Source organism: Coccidioides posadasii, chromosome 2 (genome assembly GCF_018416015.2).
Source record: "Coccidioides posadasii str. Silveira chromosome 2, complete sequence".
In the NCBI taxonomy this organism is placed as follows: Eukaryota; Fungi; Ascomycota; class Eurotiomycetes; order Onygenales; family Onygenaceae; genus Coccidioides; species Coccidioides posadasii.
The window spans coordinates 2,825,534-2,846,289 of record NC_089408.1 but is presented as its reverse complement, the minus strand read 5'-3'; the positions used below and the strand labels follow the sequence as shown (position 1 = coordinate 2,846,289).

Here is a 20,756-nt window from a genome sequence, read left to right as displayed (position 1 = left end):
TGAACCGGAGTCAGGGAAGGCTTGGCGCGCTAGTCCCGAAATAGGTCTGAGGGTCATGTCCCGTGACCCACTAGTCTCGCTTAGGAACTCTAGCCCTGCCGCCCACAACGACAGCCATCGCGAGCCGAGCTGGTTGGGAAGAGAACCGAGAAAGATTCGACCCTCCCGACAGACACCAAGTAACCCCCTCCCCCCAACACTCCGAAGGGCTGCTCTTGTCGTCTTCGCGCCCGAAGATCCTCGTTTGTCGAATTTGACGTAGCAAGTCAAAAACAAAAGCACCACTGCCAAAATGGTCAAGAAGCGGGCGTCGAAGTAGGTGACCAATCCCCTAGAACCTCCAATTTAAAGGGATCGAGAAATTTGCGAAAACTAACGGATTATTCGTTCTGCTTTTCTCTCTGTGCAGCGGACGCAACAAGAAGGGACGCGGTCACGTTAAGCCGATTCGCTGCTCCAACTGCTCAAGATGCACTCCAAAGGACAAGGCCATCAAGAGATTCACCATCCGCAACATGGTTGAGTCTGCTGCCGTCAGTACGTCGCGCCCGCCTATCTACTTTGCGCTTTGCGACTCTGGCTCTGGAAGGGAACCTTTTGTGGAGAGCCGGGTGGGCTAATCTTTGAATACATTGAAATTTTATAGAGGATATCTCCGAAGCGTCCGTTTTTGAGGAATACGCTGTCCCAAAGATGTACCTGAAGCTCCAGTACTGCGTTTCCTGCGCTATCCACGGAAAGATTGTGCGGTACGAATCGACCTTCTATCCTTAACGTGTCGCGGAGCAGATCAATGCGGAGAAACTACAAAAGGATACTGATACTGGGCTCTTTTTTAGTGTCCGATCCCGGGAGGGCCGCCGCAACCGTGCTCCTCCTCCAAGACTCCGATTCCAGAAGGACGCAAAGAAATTGAACCCTCAACAAGCTGCCAAGACTGCTAAGGCGTAAATGCCTTTTTTCTCCCCTTCCATTATGGGTATGATGGGTTCTGGGGTGTCTAGGGCGAGGGGCACCGGATCAACATGATATGTGTAGGGAAAACGAGCGTTTTGACGAGCCGGGCTTCGAAAAAGCAACATATAAGCGAGTGGAAGGGGTCCTATGTATCGTGCTACGCTTTGTTCTCCGCACCCGGATATCATTTTCTTCTTTAAATGGGAACGAATATGTATCAATTGGCGGCACTGGGTTAAAAAAAACCCAGCCTCCCCGCATACAATGCATGACTTGTTTTGATGCCCCTCCATAGTCCAATTCAATGCCTAACATGTGTAATGGATAGGAGTTCTGTGCAGGTTATCCAGTCTCCTAAAGTGAAGCATCACTGATTTCAAGACATTCTAGATCGCTTCAGCTGTAACAGTTACAATCCATACACCAACCGACAAACTAGGGCCAACATCTCCGTTTTCCCAACGCGGCACTCGACATGCATTTCCCAGCCATCATCAAGCGACAGTCTCTCTTTTGAATAGTCCCGGCCCCCTTAATCCTCACTTTAACCCGGTTATTTCACAACTCTTATCTCTCCATTCCAATGCCCTTCAACGTAGATAGGGGTAGTCGACTGGGTTGAAGACGATATGCCGCCCGATTCCTCATTGTTACCGCCCTTACGTTGCTGTGCGCTCCGTAAATCATCGTATTTAATCCTCTTTTCCCGACGGAATGATGCTATCGCCGCTATCAGGTCTATTTCATGCTTACCCGGATCTTGACCAAATACAGAACCAACACCGCATCTCTGAGAATTAGCCGGAGTGCAGCTCACATCCTCGCTAAAAAAGCTGAAATCATTCATGGCTGCTGTCCAGAGATTTTCGGAGTCCGCATCCCCGGTGCTAGATTTAGTACTATTAGGGTTGTGGTAGCCCGATGGAGACCAGGAGCTGGAGTTGCTTGGTTTTGAAACGGGTCTGATTTCTAAAATGAGCCGCTCAAGCGCAAAGAGAGATTTTGCATGTTGTTTTTCTGCTTTGGCTCGATACCGGCCTGGTGGAAGGGAATAGTCTGATTGAGCTCGTAAGGACGCGAGTAACGATTCGTCGCCGCAGGCTGTTATGAATCTTTTTAGGGACGATAGAATAGGGGATGATGAGGGCACGGAAGACGGCAGGTCTGTAAGGATTAATGTTTTAAGATGTGAGAGATTCGAAGGATGAAGAAACGGCAAGTGGCCACCTTCGCTGCTTTGGTTATCCGTCGCAGGTATTGTAGGACGTCGGGCAATAAGATCTTGGATAAGACAGTCTCGTGCTATCTCCTCCTCTGGTGCTGATGCAGTCCAGGGCCCAACCCCTTTCAACACCTGAGTACTGCTCGTCACCATAGCATGATGAATTCGTAGGTAAGTGAGACTCTTGCCCGCAGGTTGACAGAGAATAGGAACCAGCCTCTCCGCACCAGGAATCATCTCAGCCTGGGAGTCATCTTTATTGCGAGAAGCCGGTAGGGACATACTCTCTTTCATTAAACGGGCTGCGCCAATTGTCCCGCAATCGAGGACAAGGAGCATCCCCAAACCGACAATTCCAAGTAAACCATCCACTGAAATATTGTTATCCGCAACGTATAAGTGCGTGATACCAACATGGGGTATATCCTCCAATGTGGACCTACCATCAAGCGGCATTGTAAGCTGCTTGAGGAAGTGTCCGTCAAGGTGCTCATCCTTCATTGAATCTGATGTCAATATACTGCCAAGCGGGACGGTTGGAGGTCGCCATTCGAATTGACATTCTTCCATCCGCCTAAATGTATAGTCATTACTATGGTTAGACGGAGGAAAACAGTTGTGCATCAGGGCCCTAATTGCACTATCACTCAGTAAGTTATTACGAAGGTCCAAAAGCCGCACCCGGATCCCGATGGCACGCGCCAGAACATCAGCGTCAGGATCCCTGAGTCCGATGCCTCGTAGCTTCAGTACTTGCAGGTGAAATAAGTGCGAAAGCGCTGATAACACTCCGTGGTCCTTTGCCGACGTGGTATAAGATAGATCCAAGTATACAAGCTTTGGGAAATGTAGCAGCCCCCTGCGGAGTGCTACGGACGTCGTGTTTGGCTCACGGTCTGCAAGAAGCAACCGCAAATCATATGTCCGTAATCTTAACTCGGCATCAAGTCTACTCTGACCGGACTTTGCATCCAAAGTAAGGAGGGAATCATGATCGAAAAACGATAATCTTGAAACAATCAACGACTGTAATTTCGGCAAATACTCCAGCACCTCGAGAAGCCAGACCCGCTCCGGTCCATAATATATCTCTGACGGCGCAGGAGGAAGATGCAATGTGTGCGTAAGCTCTCTAACCCAGCAGCGAGAATACCTCAGAATTTTTCTGAATCGAGTCAAGGCGTCTTGATAGAAGGCGACCCAAGAGATAAACTGGTTAGTCAACCTTTCCAATCGAAAGAATCCGGGAGTAGTTCTCGATGCTTGGTTGCCCACCATATACATCAGCACTATCCCCACGAAAGTGCAAGGCCGGTGCTCCCCACAGGGACGGGACGAAGAGTTCGTACCACTTCCTTGATACTAGGCATGCAGCGCAGAGGTCTGATGAGGGTATGTAGCGTGCCACGATGGCCCAGGTGTCTCTCGCGGTAGCATGTTCATACGACGGGGGAAAAATCTCCATTTGCCTTATAAAGATTGGTCACCGCATCGAAATTTGTGATGGGATTGATAATCTTGTATGAGATAATTGGAATGCATTCACTCGACTATAAATTAATTTTCGTTCTCCGACTCCGTGAGGTTGATGTGTTCACGGTGGTTCTCCGGGCACAGCCTCCCAGGATTGGTTCCCAGGAGACTACCCTTGAATGTACTCCGTGCCCGCACTTGAAAGTCGCTCTATACTTCACTAATATGCTACCGCAAAAGACCCACCATTACTCCGTATTTCCTAACAATTCCTCATACAACGATGTTGGGCTTGTTTACGATATATAAAGTTACCCCCAATGATTTTTAATTGATACGAATCCATCAGCTTTTTTACCAGCCTTTCACCCACATTGATCATAGCCCTGGAGCGGAAAAACGCCACTAGGAAAATATGAAAGAGCCGAAAATCAAGCTGATTGAGTAGAATGGGGAAACACGATCATAACCCGATGAACCGTCCTCCATTAGCCAACGTAACATATAGAGCAAAAAGATGCACAAAATGCAACCCAACATTCGAGTAAAACCACTAGGATCGAAAACGGAAGACGCGTTGAAAGTAGACGTAAAGATATGAAAGCAGGTATCAAATCGGCAAAGCGTATAAACGTAAGTACATGTTATAGTAATGGAAAAGGATAAGCTCTAGGAGATATTGCTCGGCGAACTTAAGCCTGCCCCCAAACACCATGTATTTATGGTCCATATATGACCCGGAAATATTCACAGCTGCGCATAAGAGTCGTACTCTTTACATAACGTATAAGAGGTTCGTATCTATCAGCATCCATTAGCTGGAAATCTTAGCACAAAGTGAAGATGGACTTACCTAGCGGATGGCTGCAGCTTAACTGAGGTTTCTGCGAGTATTTCGAGGCGAGTTCATCTCGAATACTGTTGAGAAGTTGAACGTAGCTCTGTTGGGGGTTCTTCTTCAAGGCCGTAATGAAGGCCCAGGAGAGTGCTCCAGTTGCTTGGCCATTAATGGTTGCATCTGCGCTAGTCTGGACATCTTTACTACCTGACCACATAATGACATCGGCAGGGCTGGTCTTTGTTTGTTTGGCTCTTTGGTACGTTTCTTCTCCTCGAGTTGCCTTTTTGATGAATCCCATAGCAGTCGAGACCATGCTTCCCATGTCTCCGCGAGCATATGCAGAGACAACACCAAGAAGGCCTTGACCAGCTTCCTTGGCAAGATTGGGTTCCTTGAGGACACCCTGTGTGGAGTAGATGTAAGGAAGGTCCAGGGCGGAACCGGAGTGGCACGAATCGAAGATCGCCGTTAAACGAACACCAGCCGGTAATGGCCGAACCATAATCCTGTGCATTTCATCGTCTACGATGTGACCAGCGTTTCTAAAGTCAACGGGATAGATAACTTCGTCGTACCCGTCGTCCTCATCGCCATCCAAATCTGGTGTCTGACCACCATGTCCTACGAAATATGTTTTAGCACCACTATACCGAATTGCAACTCTTATATTTACCACTCACCAGAGTAATGGAAGAACAATGAGTCGTTCGGTCGAGCATCTTTCACCAACCAGTGCATCGCGCGTAAGATATTGGCCTTTGTCGGTTGACTCATGGGGTTTTGTTGATCGTCGGTCAAGATCACCATGTCCTCTCTCGCGTAGTTGAAACTCTGATTCAAATAGGTTGACATGTTCTTGACGTCATTAATACAGCCCCGTAACTGGCCTCGCTGACCAAAGTAATTTATGCCAATCAGCAATGCCTTCCGTTTTCCAGTGCAGTTCGAGTACTGATAGCTATATCCCTGAGGAGCTCCATGGCCAAACGCGACGGAACCGGAGGGGGGAGGTGGCGGCGCGCTGTGATTTCCATGGACATAATCATTATTGCTCACCGTCGCAATGCCTGGGTGCTGTGTGAGATATATAGGCATAGGTGTTGAAGGGTTCTATCCCACATACCTGGTTGCCCATGGAAGGCAGGTCCGCTATTCGGTGTTGAAGGAGGCAAGTGGCCATAGCCCGGCGAAGGTGGTGGACGGTGCGGTGGTTGGTGTGGGGGGTGTTGAGGTGGAGGATGCTGAAGATTCTGTGAGCGGGTTTACAGAAGAATTGCTGGACACGAATATACTCACTCCGTATGGAGGCTGGGGAGAAGGAGTGTGGCCATATGGGGAGCTGTGGGGAGGATAACCGGGCTGGGGAGGGTGGCCGTACTGTCCTGGAGGAGGGTAGGAAGGGGGAGCGTAATTGTTCTGTGGTCTGGCGGAATATTAGCAGCGGCTAGAAAAACACCAGGAAAATGGGTCAAAGCATAGCTTACGGGTATTGAGGCGGGGGAGCTCCATACGACGGATACTGCTGTTGCTGCTGCTGCTGCTGCGGCGGAGGATATGCAGGAGGGCCACCTGGGTAGCCGGATGGAGGAGGATAGTAAGACATGGCCGTAGGCTTCTAAGAGAGAGATTGTTTGCTCGAGAACAAAAGGAGAGGGAAGACTGCTTCGCCAGAGAGCGGACACCGCGTGTCTTACTGGGGGATAGTTTGCGACTTCAGTGCCTTTCAAGGCCCAAATTTGCGGATAGTCAGGTTCGCTGATAAGTTTCAATCAGGAAAACAAAAACAAAACTAGAAAAAAAAAAAAAAAAAAAAAAAAAAAAAAAAAAATCCTCGAAGACGACCCTTCAAAGAGAGAGAGTTTTATCGGGCTTGCAGTGAGAAAATTGCGAAGACGACGGACGGCTGATTAAGGAGAGCCAAAAATCCGCTAGAATACGAGGGGAATAAGCGCGGCTGAGTCGGCGAAGTCGATGAGGGAGAACTCCGTGATGATGGCGACAGGCACAGGCGAAGGAACCGACTGAGAGCTCCCAGCCGACAGCAACTCGGGAACACCGTCGAAAAGGGATTCACAAACGAATGCGACCGTCTTGCTGGCAAAATGTTTGCGTCTCGAGGACAGACCAGCCGGGCGGGCGAGCGAGCAAGTGAGGGGTTTGGCGAGTTAGCTGTCAAGGGACAAGGATCACTGGGCGGTCTTGCCGATCGCCTGGGCCCAATTGCGGGTCGGAACGCGGCTCACGTAGGGCAGTGAAGACGACCGATCAGCCACAGTCCGACCTGGGCGACGGTCTTCAAAGTTCGCCACTGGGGGGACCCGGGGTGCTGCGGTCTGGTGTAACTGCAAATTCCAAATATTCTGCATGGAATCTCAATAGCCGCTGATTCTGTCCAGTGCGGAATGATGAAGTTCATCCCGAGGAATCCAGTTGTTCTCTGCGGTGCCGGACCATCACCGCCCTGAACAAGGGTTAGTCACTACGTGGGCACGCATTAGGAGTATGCAGAGAAACCCGACTTGCCCAACCGTGGACAACTACGGTAATAATTTTTGGGGTCCATATGCGTATGTATGTACGACTGAATGGTCTTTATTGCTTCTTGAGATACATTAAATTAGACCTATCTAAAATCTCCCAGGACGGGGAGCTTCCAAGACCGTCTGTGATCTTCGTTGTCGGCTGTTGAGAGGGCTGTTGACCAATTTACCGTCGAGGCATTCCGCGTCCTCTGCCCTTCAAAACCCTCTGAGCTGCTCCTGCCGGCAACGGCTTACCTGGAGCTTGTGGCTGGGCGGATTCCTGGTTCTCTGTTGGGGTACAAATGTTAGACGCACCATCGACGGAATGCGAACTGTTGGGGCACCGTGCCTGAGAGGGATCCAAAGTCAAGGGTGAAGGAAAACTTACTTATAGTCTCGTCAACGCTCAAGATCAAGCACGCGGCTTCAATCGCCGCTTGGATGGCATTGATCTTGACCAGGCTCGGCTCCCACACGAACGCCTTCATATTGTCCCGAACGTCCTCGTTGTCGAAGTCGACACCTGCCCACACATTGCCTGCCTGATGCTGGACGCGAAGGCGAGTGAGGATATCGGTGGCATCAAAGCCTGCATTGTCGCACAGCTGTCGCGGAATAACCTCGAGTGCCTTTGCAAAAGCCTTGACGACCCCTTGCTGTTTGTGCGGCACAGCCTTGCTCTTATTGGCGTAGGAATGCAAATAGCCGGACACGTCCATTTCCGTAGCTCCTCCTCCGGCAACGACAGATGTGTTGCGTAAAGATCTCTTCACAATCATAATGGCATCGTGCAAACTGCGTTCCGCTTCTGCGATGAATTGCTCAGCGCCACCACGAAGAATTAATGTACATGTCTTGGCAGCTGGGCATTCGGAGAAGATGTTAAACCGTTCACCACCAATTTGGCGTTCCTCAAAGGCACCGCAAGTTCCAAGATGGCGCTCCTGGATGTCCGAGCAGGTTGATTGTGTAGATGCCCCAGTGGCCTGGTTAACGCGCTCCATATCCTCGGCGGAGACTCGCCCCGCGCAGAAAATGTCACGGTCAGCAAAGTATCTACGCACACTGTTAGTATAGACGGCCACATAATAGCTGGATATGATTGAGTGCTTATGACATACTGAGTGGCCAGATCACCGATGGGAAGTTTGCTCAGAACGACCTTTGCGCCCGTCTTGTAAAGTGCCTCCAGTTTATTGAAAATGATCTGCCATTCGGCGTCCACAATTGCTTGATATTCAGATACCTGATCCACTCGAACTTCGGCATTATCCTTCTCGCTCTTTAGCTCCAATTCGACGTTAAGGCACACAATTTTGGGATTCTTGAAAGATTTGGGTTGCTGTTCGAAACCTGCGTAGGAAAATGTCTTCTTGAACGCTACACCATCAACAAACAGAGAATCTTGTAGCGCCCCGCCGGTGACTTTCTTAATACCGATGAGTTTCTCGTTCAGATCATCCTGATCCAAGGATAAAACGGCATCGACAACCACTATTTTAGTCAGTAAAGAGGAAAAAAGAACAATAAACGTCGGCATACGCAAAAGGAGATCATACTCTTCGTAAAGAAGTCCGCATTGCGCTTAATTAGTTTACTATTCATCGCAGTCCCAGCCAATCGTCTCAGAGTCTCAACTTGCATCGTTGCTCCATCAGTGGTGTCTCTCATATCCACTGAGATCTCTTTAATTCTGTTGACCGCAATCGAACTGGCTGTTCTCAATCCCTTTATAATCGTTTGTGCGCTCACACCCTGTTCCACGAATTCGCGGACTTCTTTTAAGATCTCTCCCGCCAAAACTACCACGGATGTAGTGCCGTCGCCGACCTCAGCATCTTGCGATCGTGCAATGTCGGTGAGAATCCGAGCGGCTGGGTGGACGATGTCGAGGAGCTACATATTGAAAAACAGGGTTAAACTTAACGCTCCAAACATGAGCCTGGACGCGGGTGCCGTTTGACCAACCTTCATCACTGTAGCCCCATCGTTTGTGATCGTTTGCTTTCCATTGGAATCCACAAGTAATACATCCCCGCCATAAGGACCCAGCGTCCCTTTGATCGTAGACTGAACCGCTAGACATGCGTTGATATTCGATAGTATTTGACCCTTTCCTTGTGACGAATCCGTTCCTAGCAGTCGAAGTCAACTATGTCATGTCTCCTTTAAGTCTCCAAAGAAAAAAAAAGAAGAAGAAGCGGAGGAAGAGAAAAACGATAACACAACAACTGCATATCAGAACGAGCCCATGAAAGCAGGGAATACCAACCTTCTTTCAGAACAATAATTGTCGGGGTCTGGCCGCTGAAGGCCATGTTTGTCTAGGATAATGAGTAGAAGCCCCTTTTCCCAAGATGACTTGTTTGGTCAAACCAAATATATTAATTAAGATGGCGGGTTAATGGGAATGGGTTCGTATCGACCGTGTTATCAACACCACACCAGGGCAAGCGTGGGGTGAAGAGCTCCAGAAAATTGAGCTTCAAGTGCCCGAAAAAAGTTCCTGGCCAATCAAAACGCAACTTCGGGAAGCAAACCAACCAAACACACTCTCGACGACCTCGACGACCTCAGCGCCGAAACAGAAGAACCTATCCCGATCTCGATTAGACGAAATGGCTGGCAGGAAATAATTGCAATATTGCATTAAATATAGATCGTCCGTATCGTTTCACTTCTCGTCTATACTAAACTCTAGAACGCAATTTTTGTACCAGCTGTTATATAGTATGGAGGGGCCGCACCCTCGTGTACTTCAACGCCGCCCATAGAATGCCAGTTAACACCATTAACAAGGCTTTCAAAATGCAATACATATTCCCACGCCGGGGAAAAAAAAAAAAAAATAAGGGGAAAAAAGAGGATAGAAGCACGCCAAAGGCCATGTATAATTACAAAACCATTCAGAAAAGAATTATGGTCAGTATCTGCTGTCAAAATGTGACGGATCTTCTCGACCAACAAAGGCGGCTGCGAGAAGATCACGATGTAGCTGTGTTTCGTTGTGGAGTCGAGACGTGTCAACCAAGTGCATCGTTTGATCCCGCAAGGCGTCTGCTGCCTGAGAAGCCATTATTCCGTCGTCATCCTCAACAATACGATAGTCGTTCGAGTTATCATGATGTTGCAGATGGGTATGGCCAAAGCCATGGCCCAAGTCATGCGGTTCTTGAAGACTGTTTGTTTCGTAGGGATCAACGTCGTTGTGATGCTGGAACGATGGCAAGTGGTGCTGAATATCATCCATAATTTGTGGATCGAGAGGAAGGTCGGCGTAGTCGGTTATTTCCTCCGGATCTGGTTGGAATTTGATGTCATCCATAGCCCCGTGTAACACCGTAGTGTTGGGCCCACCAAAGGGATCTTCTTTGATGTATTGATGAACATTGGCGAGTTGTTCTGGAGGCGTTCCAAAACCATTGGGCGACACTTCAGGCTTGCGCTCTTTTGGTGTGGATGACCTTTCCCGTTTAGAGGCGGGCCCGTCTGGGTTGGAAACGGGAGCTTTGGGTGATTCCTTGCACTTCTCGCAATTCTTTATCACCATACTAACAGTCTCTTTGATCCTAACCCAATGGTACTTCAAAGCAATGTTTGCGGTGGTTTTGTTAATTCCACCGTGTTGTTGCTCATGGATTTTCCGGGCTATCTCATATTGTTGCTGGGGATCCGACACAACTTCCTTGTCCTTCAACATCAATTTCTCCGGCTCGCCATTTTGCCCTCCGACGAGTTTATAGTGAGTCGCTGCGCTACGTAATCGACTCTTTTCTGCTCGGTCGGCACCGCTCGGGTACTTGGAATGCTTCAGATAATATCTGATTTTGTCGAATCGTTCCTCCGAAACGAAGTCCTCTCCCTCTGGGCCTAAATCGCGGCCATATATAATCGCATCAATCAGCTGACCAGGGTATGACTTCAGATTTCCGCAGCCGGGAATCCTTCCGATCCGCTTGAACCCGAGTGCATCCCATATACGGCAAGAGGCGACGTTGGTCTCATAAACCATATTGAAAACAGAGTATGAGTAGCCCTACACCAGTTAGTAGGTTGCACAACATATAGGCGCTGTGACAAATGAAGAGCATGGGGGGTTTTGGTAATTGCTAACCAGCTGTGGCGCCCATTCAAGGTAGCATTCTCCCATTAATCTACCTACTCCCCGATTTCTCGAGGCATCCGTTACCAAGAAAGTGCCATTGCAAACATGACTGCTCCGGCCCGGGTAGTTAGACTTGATATTAAAACTTCCTAGGCACGTTTTTTTCCAGTCTTCTCCGGCCAACGCCATTGACTGAACATCCTCGACGCCCTTGACCTCGCCCAGTAGCATCACAGCTGCGAAATGCGAGAACCAATCTTGACCGAATTCTTCCAAAGCAAGGGGACGGTCCATCGGGTATGTGTCCCCTTTCTCTATCTCTTTGTTTAATTGGTCGCATAGGTAAACTAAGAGAGAATGAGGCAGATTGGAGGCGGAGGAGAATGGTACGAGGGTTGCAATGGTGACGCGATCCCGCAAGGTGACCTGCTTGGGAGAGACAGTAGAAGGGAGCTGCTGTTTAGCTACATCGAGGAAAGGAGGTTGGCCCGAGGCCCGATATATCCCAGGTGCCCTCGAGTCATCATTTACGGCGGGCATCTTCGCCCTAACCTGGCCGCGCAGGTCACGAGACTAATACTCATGATTAGTCTCAATATCTCAGTTCGGATGCGAAGCTCAAGAATGAAAAGCGCCCGGGAGATAGACGGTGACGGGGGGGGATAAAAAACGGAAAAACGAAACAGAATCTCGGCGTGTGATACACAATGCGAGAACAAGGGTGGATATACCAGAGATTGGATGTTAAGCCGCTGGAATTGGCTTGGAACGTGCTAAGGTGTGATCAAGGCTTGTTCATGCATGCGAAAGGCCCGGGAGATTCCACACGGAACTCCTTGGAACGCTTCGTACTTTGTAGAACGGAGAAGACAGCAACAGAGTGCTGAGATGAACGCGAAGGAGTTGGTCGGACTTTGACCCTTGGGGCGGTGGGGTTGCCTGGTTGGCTGGCCGCTCGGGGAGTCGGGACCTCCAGTGGTTAGTTAGGGTTTCGGGTCAACCCTCGGCCCGAGGGACGGCCGTGGCGGGCGGACCTCACGCCTTGGTTCCAGAGTGAACCTCTCTTGGATTCTGGAAGATATGAATGCTTAGGGAGTTACTTGGGAATTTGGATGCTTCTCATACTATATGGAGGCCTGTACTCCGGGCGTCATTGCTACAGTAATGGTTATCTCTGCTCCGTTCTTCACCGTTGGCTGCCCTGAATCTTTGAGTTGAAATATCATGCTGCTTGGGGTTAACCCTTACGTGATTGTAAGTAGTAGACAGTATCTGGATGGGGATATTTGCAAATGTAGGCGTCAACTAGCGAAGCCTTCCATACAGACTCGATAGCGTGAGGCAAGTCATTCAACATTCCTTCCAGTGACTTGGAAGACCAGCGCTGTTTCTGGATTGATTTAATGGAATGAATGAGTGCTTCATCACAGCTTGCATGAGGTTGATCCGCTTGGAAATACTTTGCGGCCCCATAATGATCTTTTTTTTTTCTCTCTGAGGCGGGAAATATGTCTAAGAACACTTGCGAAAATTGCTGCGGGTAAGTGGCTTGCGGCAAGCACTTAAACACCTGGGATGATTATGAAAATTAGAAGAGAACGGAACATACCAGTTACAAGGAGCTGCCCTTTTGAGAGTCTTAGCTCTTCATCCAATACGAGATTCACATTCATACATTCTGGAAGGATGAGTATCTTTATCCAAAAGCTCCTGCATCCAGCCATAAGCCCAGCCCAACTGATCTTGATAGATGTCAGCCACGCACAAGGAGACTGTGGTCAGGAAGATATAAGTAATACTACCTCTGCAGTCAATCTCCCAGACAACTATTAGTCTTCTAGCCGAGAATGCCCACCTTGACCAACTTTCCAGAATTTCTCTGATGAAAGGCACCTGTGCTGCCATACCATTCCCTGTGGCAAACATCAAAATACTACTATAACGCCTCATATCAATTGTATCTCCATAGGGTCCTTCAACCAAGGCAACTAAGTCCTTTTTCTCGAGGATGCAAAGCGGGGTAACTTATAAGTAAAACCCTCTTGAGACCGAGCCAGGAGAGATATGGAGTGGGCACGTCCCTCTTTGCCATCCTGCCAGGCGATTTCAAACATAGAAAGAAAGTCCATATACAGCATTCCCAGGTAAACAAATTGTCTGGGATAATATCTGAATGGTTTCAAATTGGTCAGATCAGCCCTGACTGCACCAATCTACGGTAATAACAGGAGCTCTAATGAAGTATCTGCCAAACTCGAAGTTGCGGGTTATGAGTCTGACCAACCGCAAGACACATGTAGAAGTAAAAGAGATTGCCCCGACGGCTAATTATACAAGGCACTCTGATCATATGCTTGTAAATACATCCCGTCGATGTGCTCACGGACCATTTTTTTTCATTCGCAAACGCGAATTTCATACACGTTAAAGTATATACAGTTTTGTTCGCCCGGGGGTTGTGGCTCATCTTTTGATCGCCCCAGGCTCAGAATTTCGTAAGAAGGAAAGACTTTTGTCTTGTTGTTGCCTTTGACGCTGCATTGCTAATATCCCAGTTCTATCCGTCACCGTTGTGGCATTTATTATTTTGTCAAAAGCCACATCGTCCTCGTCCTCGGACACATCGTCTTCATCGACTAGTTCGGTTTCCGGTCTTGTGTTCTTACTTAGCGTCGCAGGCCGTCCAACAGTTTCTGGAGTTGGTTTGTTTTCTGCCGGTCTAAGATCTTGGAAAGGTTTGGAATTAAGAACCTTGCGCCGAAGTTCAGCCATTTCTTCCTCGTCGTCAGAATCCTCAGGCAGCGCGTAAGGGTCTCGCTCTTCCAATTCGTCTCCTTCGTTAGCCTTTGACTCCTCATCCGACTCATCTTCTTCTTCCGAATCGGCAAAGCCCATGCGGTTTGTATTTCCGGTCTTCCAAATGTCATCCTCTGTGCGTTCTGCGCGGCTTTCCGAGTATTCCCTCTCTATTTTATCAAGCCATTTCTCTTCCGCCACCTTGATATCTTCCTCGGTTTCACATGCAGCATAGCGCTTAAGGAGCTGTGAATTTATCTCCAAGAATGGTCCGCCGTACTTGAAATGTTTTAAAACTTGGGTTGCCCAGTCCTCGTGACCACAGATATAGAAGCATGCTGCGAGAGCTTCCACGCAATTCAGTCGCCACGGTCGTCCGTAATTGACAGGATTCGCAGCAACAAGGTAGGGTACTGCACACAAGTCAGCGCGTAATACTTCTCCAGAGAATCAAATTGAGTCTCACATAGACGTTCACACTTTCCTCCAATTCTAGACCAAGGAACCTCCTTGACTCTAACCCAAGAACACTCGACAACAGCAGCACCATACTGCTCGAGCAGTGGCCTATCCGCGGGAGAAAGGGTGTGTTTCGCATTCGGTCTAGGAGGGCGCTATAAGTTCAAACACTTTTGCAAGCTGGATACGCATGTCCAAGTACTCACGATATTACAACCCCAGGAAACTTATGTCCAATTGGAAGATCTCTCATCATTCCAAAGTGCATCAGCTTCTTTCCAGAGCACTTCTTGGGATCGCAATGGCCCAGATCCCAGCAGGCAGCATTGAAAGGAACTCGTGGGGTATCATCATTCTCGTTGTCCGGATCGCGAGGTGGGAGACGCCGATGGCCTTCAGGAAACGCTCTCTTACTTCGCTTAGCTAAATTATCTTTCTTATGACGGACCATCGTGTATGTTGGGATCGATGGTAATTTGTAAATAATAGCTCTAGTACTCCGTAGATCAAGCCAAAGAAGCTGCTCTGAATAGTGGAGTTAAGGTTGGTGACATCAGAAAAAGCAGGATCCCACCTTAGGTACCTACACAATCAAGCGGGCCGACAAAAGTCCGGGGTTATCTTCTCTGCCAATTTTCTTTTCTTTTTTTTCGCGCTCCATTCATTCCGCGCAAGGATGTTTTCTTGCTAATACCAGAAAGATTCATCTATCTCTGCTGTTTGTCTTCAGTCCTGGGTCCTAATTTGTGTCTTCTTGCTTTGATAGCACCTAGTATCCACCCTTGTAAGATTCGGAGCATGTCTTAATACGGGATGCCATGATGAGTACTGCAAGCTCATGCAGAAGTGGCACGTTCTCAGTGAGACTAAACAATGGAATAGTATTCTGCATACCTAAGGGCTGCTAAATTCATGTCTTTGTCTGACAGAATCATTTTATGCTAGCTGCGGAATTGACAAGCCTCCCTGATGGGTCCACAATGTTGACGATGAATAACGAACACTTGCTGTAGATGACAGACCAGCAGGTTGCAAAGGGCAATGCTAAATACGAATGCCGTGTAGCCAACCCATCATACATATATTAGTCGCATGCAATATGCGATAAACGTCAGAACCAATATAAGGAAAGGCTGAGGGCCTGTCGCAAGTTCGCTGTTGTCAAAAAAAAGGATGGATACAGATAATAGTCACTACCTCGAGACGTTTTATAAAATAAGGATATCCAATGACACCCATTGAAGTACAACGAGGATGCGAAGTCGAGTACAAATGTTCGTTTGCTGCCTGTCCGGTCTGGCGGCTGCTAGGCGCAAGAATACGGAGTAGTTAGTGGGGATTGCCCAGCTCGTTCAATTCGACACATATGTCAATATAAGCCCCCTCCCACAGCATGCAGCGGCTCACATCAGTCCAAAGAGGCTCTGTCATGGATGCCGGGTCAATTGCCTCTTTGAGACTCAGTCAACTGGGTAAAAATCAGAAAGCTTTTGGTAAAATGAATGTAGAATTCTGCCTGTCATTCGAGGCATAGCGCCCTAGCAACTGCAGTGCATGGATGTGTAACAGGAGCCTCCATTATTAGATGAGAACATCCCGTTCTTAGAACCTCTGTGCTGCCTTATATCGGCGTAGTTGCATTGTGAATGCGATGGCTGGTTCTTAGACAATAGTTGGACAAAATTACCTCCCTCGTGTAGCGACGGACTAGCTAATAGACTTCTAAAGAATGCAGAAGCCTGTTGTTTTCCATTATCAAATTTTGTTGCCATTGGTTAATCGCAGGTAATGCCCCTTACTCGGAAGTTAACTGCCAGATGAGCGAACCCGAAGGACGGAGAAGTTCTTCAAGAGGCGGGGAGGACGATGATTGGCTGTTCATTTGTTGGACGTTCGAGGGCACGTCAGCGGAGCTTCGGCCAACCAACTCCCATATGCATCTTGTCCATTTGCTGTCTTAGGGATTTCCGCGACTTTTGTTCTTCCTCGCATTGAAGCCGCCCGGCTCACTCTGTCTCTCGGTTTCTATCTTGCTTGTTCGTCGATCCCACTTCCATCGTCAACGTGGAGGCCACATCCGCGCGCATGGCGGCGAGGGACCGCTTTGGTGCCTATGCTGAGCCGGCAAGGTCAACATTACAACGCTACATCTGTAGGTCTTCTATTTAATCCCGATGTGAGAATTAAGTGATAGTTTGCTCATGTGCGTTTTACGTAGACAATGCTTGCGACCCCCAGAACTACGAGCCCAACCTTGCTCTCAATCTGGAGGTTGTGGATCTCGTAAATTCGAAGAAAGGCAATGCGTACGTATCTACAAGATATAAGGGCTATGGAGTATATTGACCGTTTTAAAGCCCTCGCGAAGCTGCTTTTACAATAGTACAACTCGTCAATTCTCGGAATGCCAACGTTGCCCTACTAGCTTTGGCTGTAAGTCAAGACCGTTCTCATCTGCGCCTATCCGGGTTACGACTACTTATAGCTTGTTTCCTTCTTTAGCTCCTCGATATCTGCGTGAAAAATTGTGGATATCCCTTCCACCTTCAGATCAGCACGAAAGAGTTTCTGAACGAGCTGGTACGCAGATTTCCAGAGCGGCCCCCTATGCGGCCCTCGAGAGTGCAGCAAAGAATCCTTGAATGCATCGAGGAATGGCGACAAACTATATGCCAAACTTCGCGATACAAAGAAGATCTAGGCTATATCAGAGATATGCATCGGCTGCTGCTCTATAAAGGATACATGTTCCCAGAAGTTCGCCGCGAAGATGCTGCTGTTCTGAATCCAAGTGATGTAGGTCGAATATGATGCTCTCTGGCGCCATCACATTGTCTAACATAGTGGTAGAACCTTCAATCTGCGGAAGAAATGGAAGAGGAGGAAAAGGAGGCTCAATCCGCCAAGCTTCAAGAACTGATACGAAGGGGAGGCCCGGACGATCTGCGGGAAGCGAACCGGCTTATGAAGATAATGGCAGGCTTCGATACCAGAAACAAAACTGACTATAGAGCGAAAGCTGCAGAGGAAGTGGCGAAGGTGCAGCAAAAGGCAAAGATTTTGGAGGAAATGCTTCAAAATCATAAACAAGGTGATAAGATTATCGAGGGAGACGTCTTTGAGGTGCGAAACAATGCTCAAGTTGCTCGTGTGGGTTCTGTTCTAATTATGTTCAAAGGAGCTTGCAAATGCATTGCGAAGTGCGCATCCGAAAATACAAAAAATGTGTGAGGAGGAGTCAGAAGATGCCGAGGCGGTTTCTAAGCTTCTAGAAATAAACGACAGTATCCACCGTACGATTGAACGGTACAAACTGATCAAGGCCGGAGATGTCGAAGGAGCTGCGAAGATTCCCAAAGGAACTCTTGGAACGAGCACCGGAGTGAAGAAGAATGCCGAAAATGAACTGTCGCTCATTGACTTTGATGAACCTTCTTCGAACGGAAATGCCGGAGCCACCCAGAGCGCTTCATCTCTTGAAACCGACCTTCTTGGTCTTTCTTTTCAAGATTCCTCTCAGCCAAGTGGCTCGATATCGCTGCCATTGGGTCGTGCAGCCGGTAAGTTTCCGTTCCTTTTCTTTCTCCAAAAAAAAAAAAAAAAAAAGAACCAATGCGACAGATCTAACTCTTGCGTCAAGATGTCTCAACCCAGAACACACTGCCATCAACTGGCTCACCTTCGGGAACCCCCTCCACCCCCCAACCGCATATTCTTGCCCAAAGCAGCACGACAACCAAACCATCAATCGCCACCCCACAGAATGACCCATTCGCCTCTATAGTATCGACGGGTTCCCGCACCTCATCCCCATTTCGCCAACTTCAAAGCCATCAGCTCCCATCCACCCCCCCATCGTCCTTGCTTGATCTTGATCAGCCATCATCCTCGGCCGGCGCCCCGGCAACAGCTAAAGGCTCAGGGGATGATGAGTGGACATTTACCTCTGCTCTGCCGGAAGACTCACTTCCAACTTCTAGTCAAATCCTGGTTTTGAATTCCTCGATAAAAATAGAGTTCGTCTCACAAAGAATCCCGGGAGAGAAAAGAATCCGGGTGATGGTACAATTTTCCAATAACACGAGTCAAGTCATCTCTGAACTTCACTTCCAAGTTGCAATCGAGAAGGTAAACCCCCTCGTTTCCTCTTTATATATGCCCCATTTGGATTGCTCTGACAATGTTGGGGGTTGATCTAGGCGTATAAATTGCAGTTATCTCCACAGTCGGGGAGGCAAATTGCCCCGTTACAGAAAAACGGGGTGCGTCAAGAGTTGCAATTACATGGGATCGAGCAAGGAAACGGCAATGGAGTGAGACTTCGATATAAGATCTCCTACAAGTTGGGTCAGGAGAGCAAAGAAGAAGACGGCTATGTACCCCCACTGGGGATAGCATGAGATGACGATGAGTGATGTACTGCTTACTCGAGTCAATGCCTAACCCTGGACCTTCCTATACTGCGCATCCCAGACGATTCTCCACGTTGCGTGGTGCATCATGTAGGCACGATGCATATCAACGATTCATCACTTTAACGGTTGTGCTCCCCCCTCAGTGGCCGGGATATAGGTGAGACATCACAGTCTCGTAAAATATCACTTTCCTCATCCACTGGCGAAGTTCCGGGGTATATTAAGCTTGTGCCTTTACAACTCCGACCTAAACTGTCTGTCTAAGATGGGCCGATACGGGCCAGTATCGATGTGGTTCGACATTCCGTCAACCTTCTGTAAACCCTGTAAAAACCCTTGCTCGGAAAACTCAACCAATCACTTGCCAGATGCCAACATTCATCCTGAGCTGAAAGCAAGGGAGTTTTACAGGTGTCGGCCCTTAATGTAGCTAACCGCCAGGTCCTCTCCACTAGAGATTCGACCCGCTTCAAGCGCAAATCAGTTCCCTGAAAGCAGCTTCGCGAAAACGCCATATCCCTTGCCAACTAACTGGTATGTATTCGGAAGTGAACCATGAAAGCGTGCCGGTTTGCCACCCCTTGCTACTTTTTTGCCTTCGCCGCGCTGCCTCCGTTGCTGGGGATGACATAAGAATCTGTGGGATGTTTTTCGGCTTGTGGGTCTAGGCCAAATAGGGCTTAGGGCGGGTTTCTGGAGGCGAAAATGGCAAAAGCCTCTGTTCTGCCGCGCTCCGCGCATCCTAACTCTGCATTGCAGAACTCCCCACGACAGCCTTGCATCGCGCGTACTTCGTATGATGTAGGTACCATGTACTTACCCGGCACTAGTCGAGTTCTCAATCCAGATATCAAAAGATCATGAGCTGCTAGCCATGCACGTTCCAACTGTGGAGAGGGTTCGTCTGCGGGCGTGCTGGAGCCCCATCTGCCTCGGAGGCAAAGCGGGACATACATGGGCGTGAGCGAGATCCTGTTCTTCTTACTTCCCGCTGTGACCCGCATCCTGTTCGAGACATACGGACCAACCGAGGAAAATCTTGCAGCTACTCGAAGAACGAACCATGGAATCGCCAATGGTAAATTTGCTGCCTCCCATCCTCCCAGGGAGAACTTGCCTGCGAATTACTGAGAACTGGCGGGTTCAATTTAGGGTACCAGACAGAAGCTTGCGCACCGACAACCCTCTGGTTCGAGAGAGGGGTTTCCAAATTAAACTCGCAGAATGATCTGCCACTAAATTCAGAAAAGCCCCGAGCCTGTCCGCAGGATCCGCAGGCCTAGATTGCCAACCCTCATCCAACGAAAGCCTCGAGTTTGTTCTGCTAACTAAGCATTGCCAACGGAGGATGCCGTGCTATTCCTCCGTCTGTGCCAGAAGTTGCACAGTTCCCCTCCCAGTTAGCCTGCCTTGACAATCTTGGGCTCTTGGTTAAACAAATAACCCTAAATCTGAGTCGCTAGAACCTTGTTTGGAACTGCTATCGCTCGCAGCCAAGGTACTTCCCCTCGCTCCGGAATTGGACCAGTCACCTCTCCGTTTCTCTATCTGCATGGGCGAAAATATGAGTGGGAATGCCCGCACCTTTCGCCTTCTGATAAGGGCATGCTATCGGCTCCACAACCCGCTATGGCATTTGGCGGCTGCCAAGAGAACGACCAGAGCATGGATCCTAAAACCCCCAAGGCTTTTGGGGTTGGGGCACTCCATATGTTTCGATGGTTGGGGGGTTGTCTCCATTGTGTTTGAAACATCAATTGTCGCGTCTATTTCGTGGATGGACTTTTTCCCCCCCGCGCGCCAGACAGAAAGGAAAAAAAAAAAAAAAAAGGAGAAAAAGAAAAAAGAAAGAAAGAGGAAACACCATAGCTCCATCCGTGCGCTCGGATATCTTGTTTAGGCTGGAGAGTGGTTAGTTAAGCGCAGGTGAGCGTAAGGTTCAGTGGAATCGCGAATGGGATGGCGG

General features: G+C 48.7%; 9 protein-coding genes across 9 annotated transcripts; 4 read left to right on the top strand and 5 right to left on the bottom strand.

The window, feature by feature from the left end:
* Positions 1–292: 292 nt before the first annotated feature.
* Positions 293–951, top strand: RPS26 (40S ribosomal protein eS26; the record flags this gene model as incomplete). Its single annotated transcript, XM_003068299.2, has 4 exons — positions 293–315; positions 410–537; positions 647–749; positions 840–951. The coding sequence occupies 4 exons, from the start codon at positions 293–295 to the stop codon at positions 949–951; spliced, it is 366 nt and encodes a 121-aa protein (XP_003068345.1).
* A 559-nt stretch (positions 952–1,510) lies between these two features.
* Positions 1,511–3,644, bottom strand: D8B26_003458 (uncharacterized protein; the record flags this gene model as incomplete). The annotated part of the gene is made up of 2 exons (XM_003068300.1): positions 1,511–3,363; positions 3,455–3,644. 2 exons carry the CDS (start codon positions 3,642–3,644, stop codon positions 1,511–1,513), a joined length of 2,043 nt encoding a protein of 680 aa, XP_003068346.1.
* A 207-nt stretch (positions 3,645–3,851) lies between these two features.
* On the bottom strand, positions 3,852–6,677 carry MCA1 (Ca(2+)-dependent cysteine protease). The gene is made up of 6 exons (XM_066124156.1): positions 5,978–6,677; positions 5,790–5,916; positions 5,617–5,734; positions 5,174–5,560; positions 4,506–5,114; positions 3,852–4,453 (listed from the first exon to the last, which is right to left on the bottom strand). Exons 1-6 carry the CDS (start codon positions 6,094–6,096, stop codon positions 4,428–4,430), a joined length of 1,386 nt encoding a protein of 461 aa, XP_065980234.1. The 5' UTR covers positions 6,097–6,677; the 3' UTR covers positions 3,852–4,427.
* Positions 6,678–7,068: 391 nt separating this feature from the next.
* Positions 7,069–9,469, bottom strand: CCT7 (T-complex protein 1 subunit eta). The gene is made up of 6 exons (XM_003068302.2): positions 9,288–9,469; positions 8,984–9,150; positions 8,575–8,911; positions 8,137–8,509; positions 7,404–8,071; positions 7,069–7,303 (listed from the first exon to the last, which is right to left on the bottom strand). Exons 1-6 carry the CDS (start codon positions 9,331–9,333, stop codon positions 7,200–7,202), a joined length of 1,695 nt encoding a protein of 564 aa, XP_003068348.1. The 5' UTR covers positions 9,334–9,469; the 3' UTR covers positions 7,069–7,199.
* Positions 9,470–9,938: 469 nt separating this feature from the next.
* Positions 9,939–11,660, bottom strand: D8B26_003455 (uncharacterized protein; the record flags this gene model as incomplete). Its single annotated transcript, XM_003068303.2, has 2 exons — positions 9,939–11,051; positions 11,130–11,660. 2 exons carry the CDS (start codon positions 11,658–11,660, stop codon positions 9,939–9,941), a joined length of 1,644 nt encoding a protein of 547 aa, XP_003068349.1.
* Positions 11,661–13,475: 1,815 nt separating this feature from the next.
* Positions 13,476–14,875, bottom strand: TSR3 (ribosome biogenesis protein tsr3). Its single transcript, XM_003068304.2, has 3 exons — positions 14,582–14,875; positions 14,383–14,519; positions 13,476–14,329 (listed from the first exon to the last, which is right to left on the bottom strand). The coding sequence occupies exons 1-3, from the start codon at positions 14,824–14,826 to the stop codon at positions 13,584–13,586; spliced, it is 1,128 nt and encodes a 375-aa protein (XP_003068350.1). The 5' UTR covers positions 14,827–14,875; the 3' UTR covers positions 13,476–13,583.
* Positions 14,876–16,318: 1,443 nt separating this feature from the next.
* D8B26_003453 (uncharacterized protein) lies at positions 16,319–18,935 on the top strand. The gene is made up of 8 exons (XM_003068305.2): positions 16,319–16,527; positions 16,594–16,681; positions 16,733–16,808; positions 16,878–17,171; positions 17,226–17,498; positions 17,554–17,935; positions 18,016–18,503; positions 18,575–18,935. Exons 1-8 carry the CDS (start codon positions 16,461–16,463, stop codon positions 18,773–18,775), a joined length of 1,869 nt encoding a protein of 622 aa, XP_003068351.1. The 5' UTR covers positions 16,319–16,460; the 3' UTR covers positions 18,776–18,935.
* A 560-nt stretch (positions 18,936–19,495) lies between these two features.
* D8B26_003452 (uncharacterized protein) lies at positions 19,496–19,921 on the top strand (the record flags this gene model as incomplete). Its single annotated transcript, XM_066124155.1, has 2 exons — positions 19,496–19,584; positions 19,663–19,921. The coding sequence occupies 2 exons, from the start codon at positions 19,496–19,498 to the stop codon at positions 19,919–19,921; spliced, it is 348 nt and encodes a 115-aa protein (XP_065980233.1).
* A 421-nt stretch (positions 19,922–20,342) lies between these two features.
* Positions 20,343–20,690, top strand: D8B26_003451 (uncharacterized protein; the record flags this gene model as incomplete). Its single annotated transcript, XM_066124154.1, has 1 exon — positions 20,343–20,690. One exon carries the CDS (start codon positions 20,343–20,345, stop codon positions 20,688–20,690), a length of 348 nt encoding a protein of 115 aa, XP_065980232.1.
* Positions 20,691–20,756: the final 66 nt, after the last annotated feature.

Bases quoted from the DNA above. Each gene is read 5' to 3' on its own strand.
- MCA1 (XM_066124156.1), bottom strand. From the start codon at position 6,096: ATGTCTTACTATCCTCCTCCATCCGGCTACCCAGGTGGCCCTCCTGCA. The intron at 5,917-5,977 runs GTAAGCTATGCT...ATATTCCGCCAG, and splicing joins GCTCCCCCGCCTCAATACCC to ACCACAGAACAATTACGCTC. The intron at 5,115-5,173 runs GTGAGTGGTAAA...CATATTTCGTAG, and splicing joins ATTGTTCTTCCATTACTCTG to GACATGGTGGTCAGACACCA.
- CCT7 (XM_003068302.2), bottom strand. From the start codon at position 9,333: ATGGCCTTCAGCGGCCAGACCCCGACAATTATTGTTCTGAAAGAAG. The intron at 9,151-9,287 runs GTTGGTATTCCC...TTCGACTGCTAG, and splicing joins AATTATTGTTCTGAAAGAAG to GAACGGATTCGTCACAAGGA. The intron at 8,912-8,983 runs GTTGGTCAAACG...TTCAATATGTAG, and splicing joins ATGGGGCTACAGTGATGAAG to CTCCTCGACATCGTCCACCC.
- TSR3 (XM_003068304.2), bottom strand. From the start codon at position 14,826: ATGGTCCGTCATAAGAAAGATAATTTAGCTAAGCGAAGTAAGAGAGCG. The intron at 14,520-14,581 runs GTGAGTACTTGG...GCGCCCTCCTAG, and splicing joins TTTCCTGGGGTTGTAATATC to ACCGAATGCGAAACACACCC. The intron at 14,330-14,382 runs GTGAGACTCAAT...ACTTGTGTGCAG, and splicing joins AGGAAAGTGTGAACGTCTAT to TACCCTACCTTGTTGCTGCG.
- D8B26_003453 (XM_003068305.2), top strand. From the start codon at position 16,461: ATGGCGGCGAGGGACCGCTTTGGTGCCTATGCTGAGCCGGCAAGGTCA. The intron at 16,682-16,732 runs GTACGTATCTAC...ACCGTTTTAAAG, and splicing joins AATTCGAAGAAAGGCAATGC to CCCTCGCGAAGCTGCTTTTA. The intron at 18,504-18,574 runs GTAAACCCCCTC...GGGTTGATCTAG, and splicing joins TCCAAGTTGCAATCGAGAAG to GCGTATAAATTGCAGTTATC.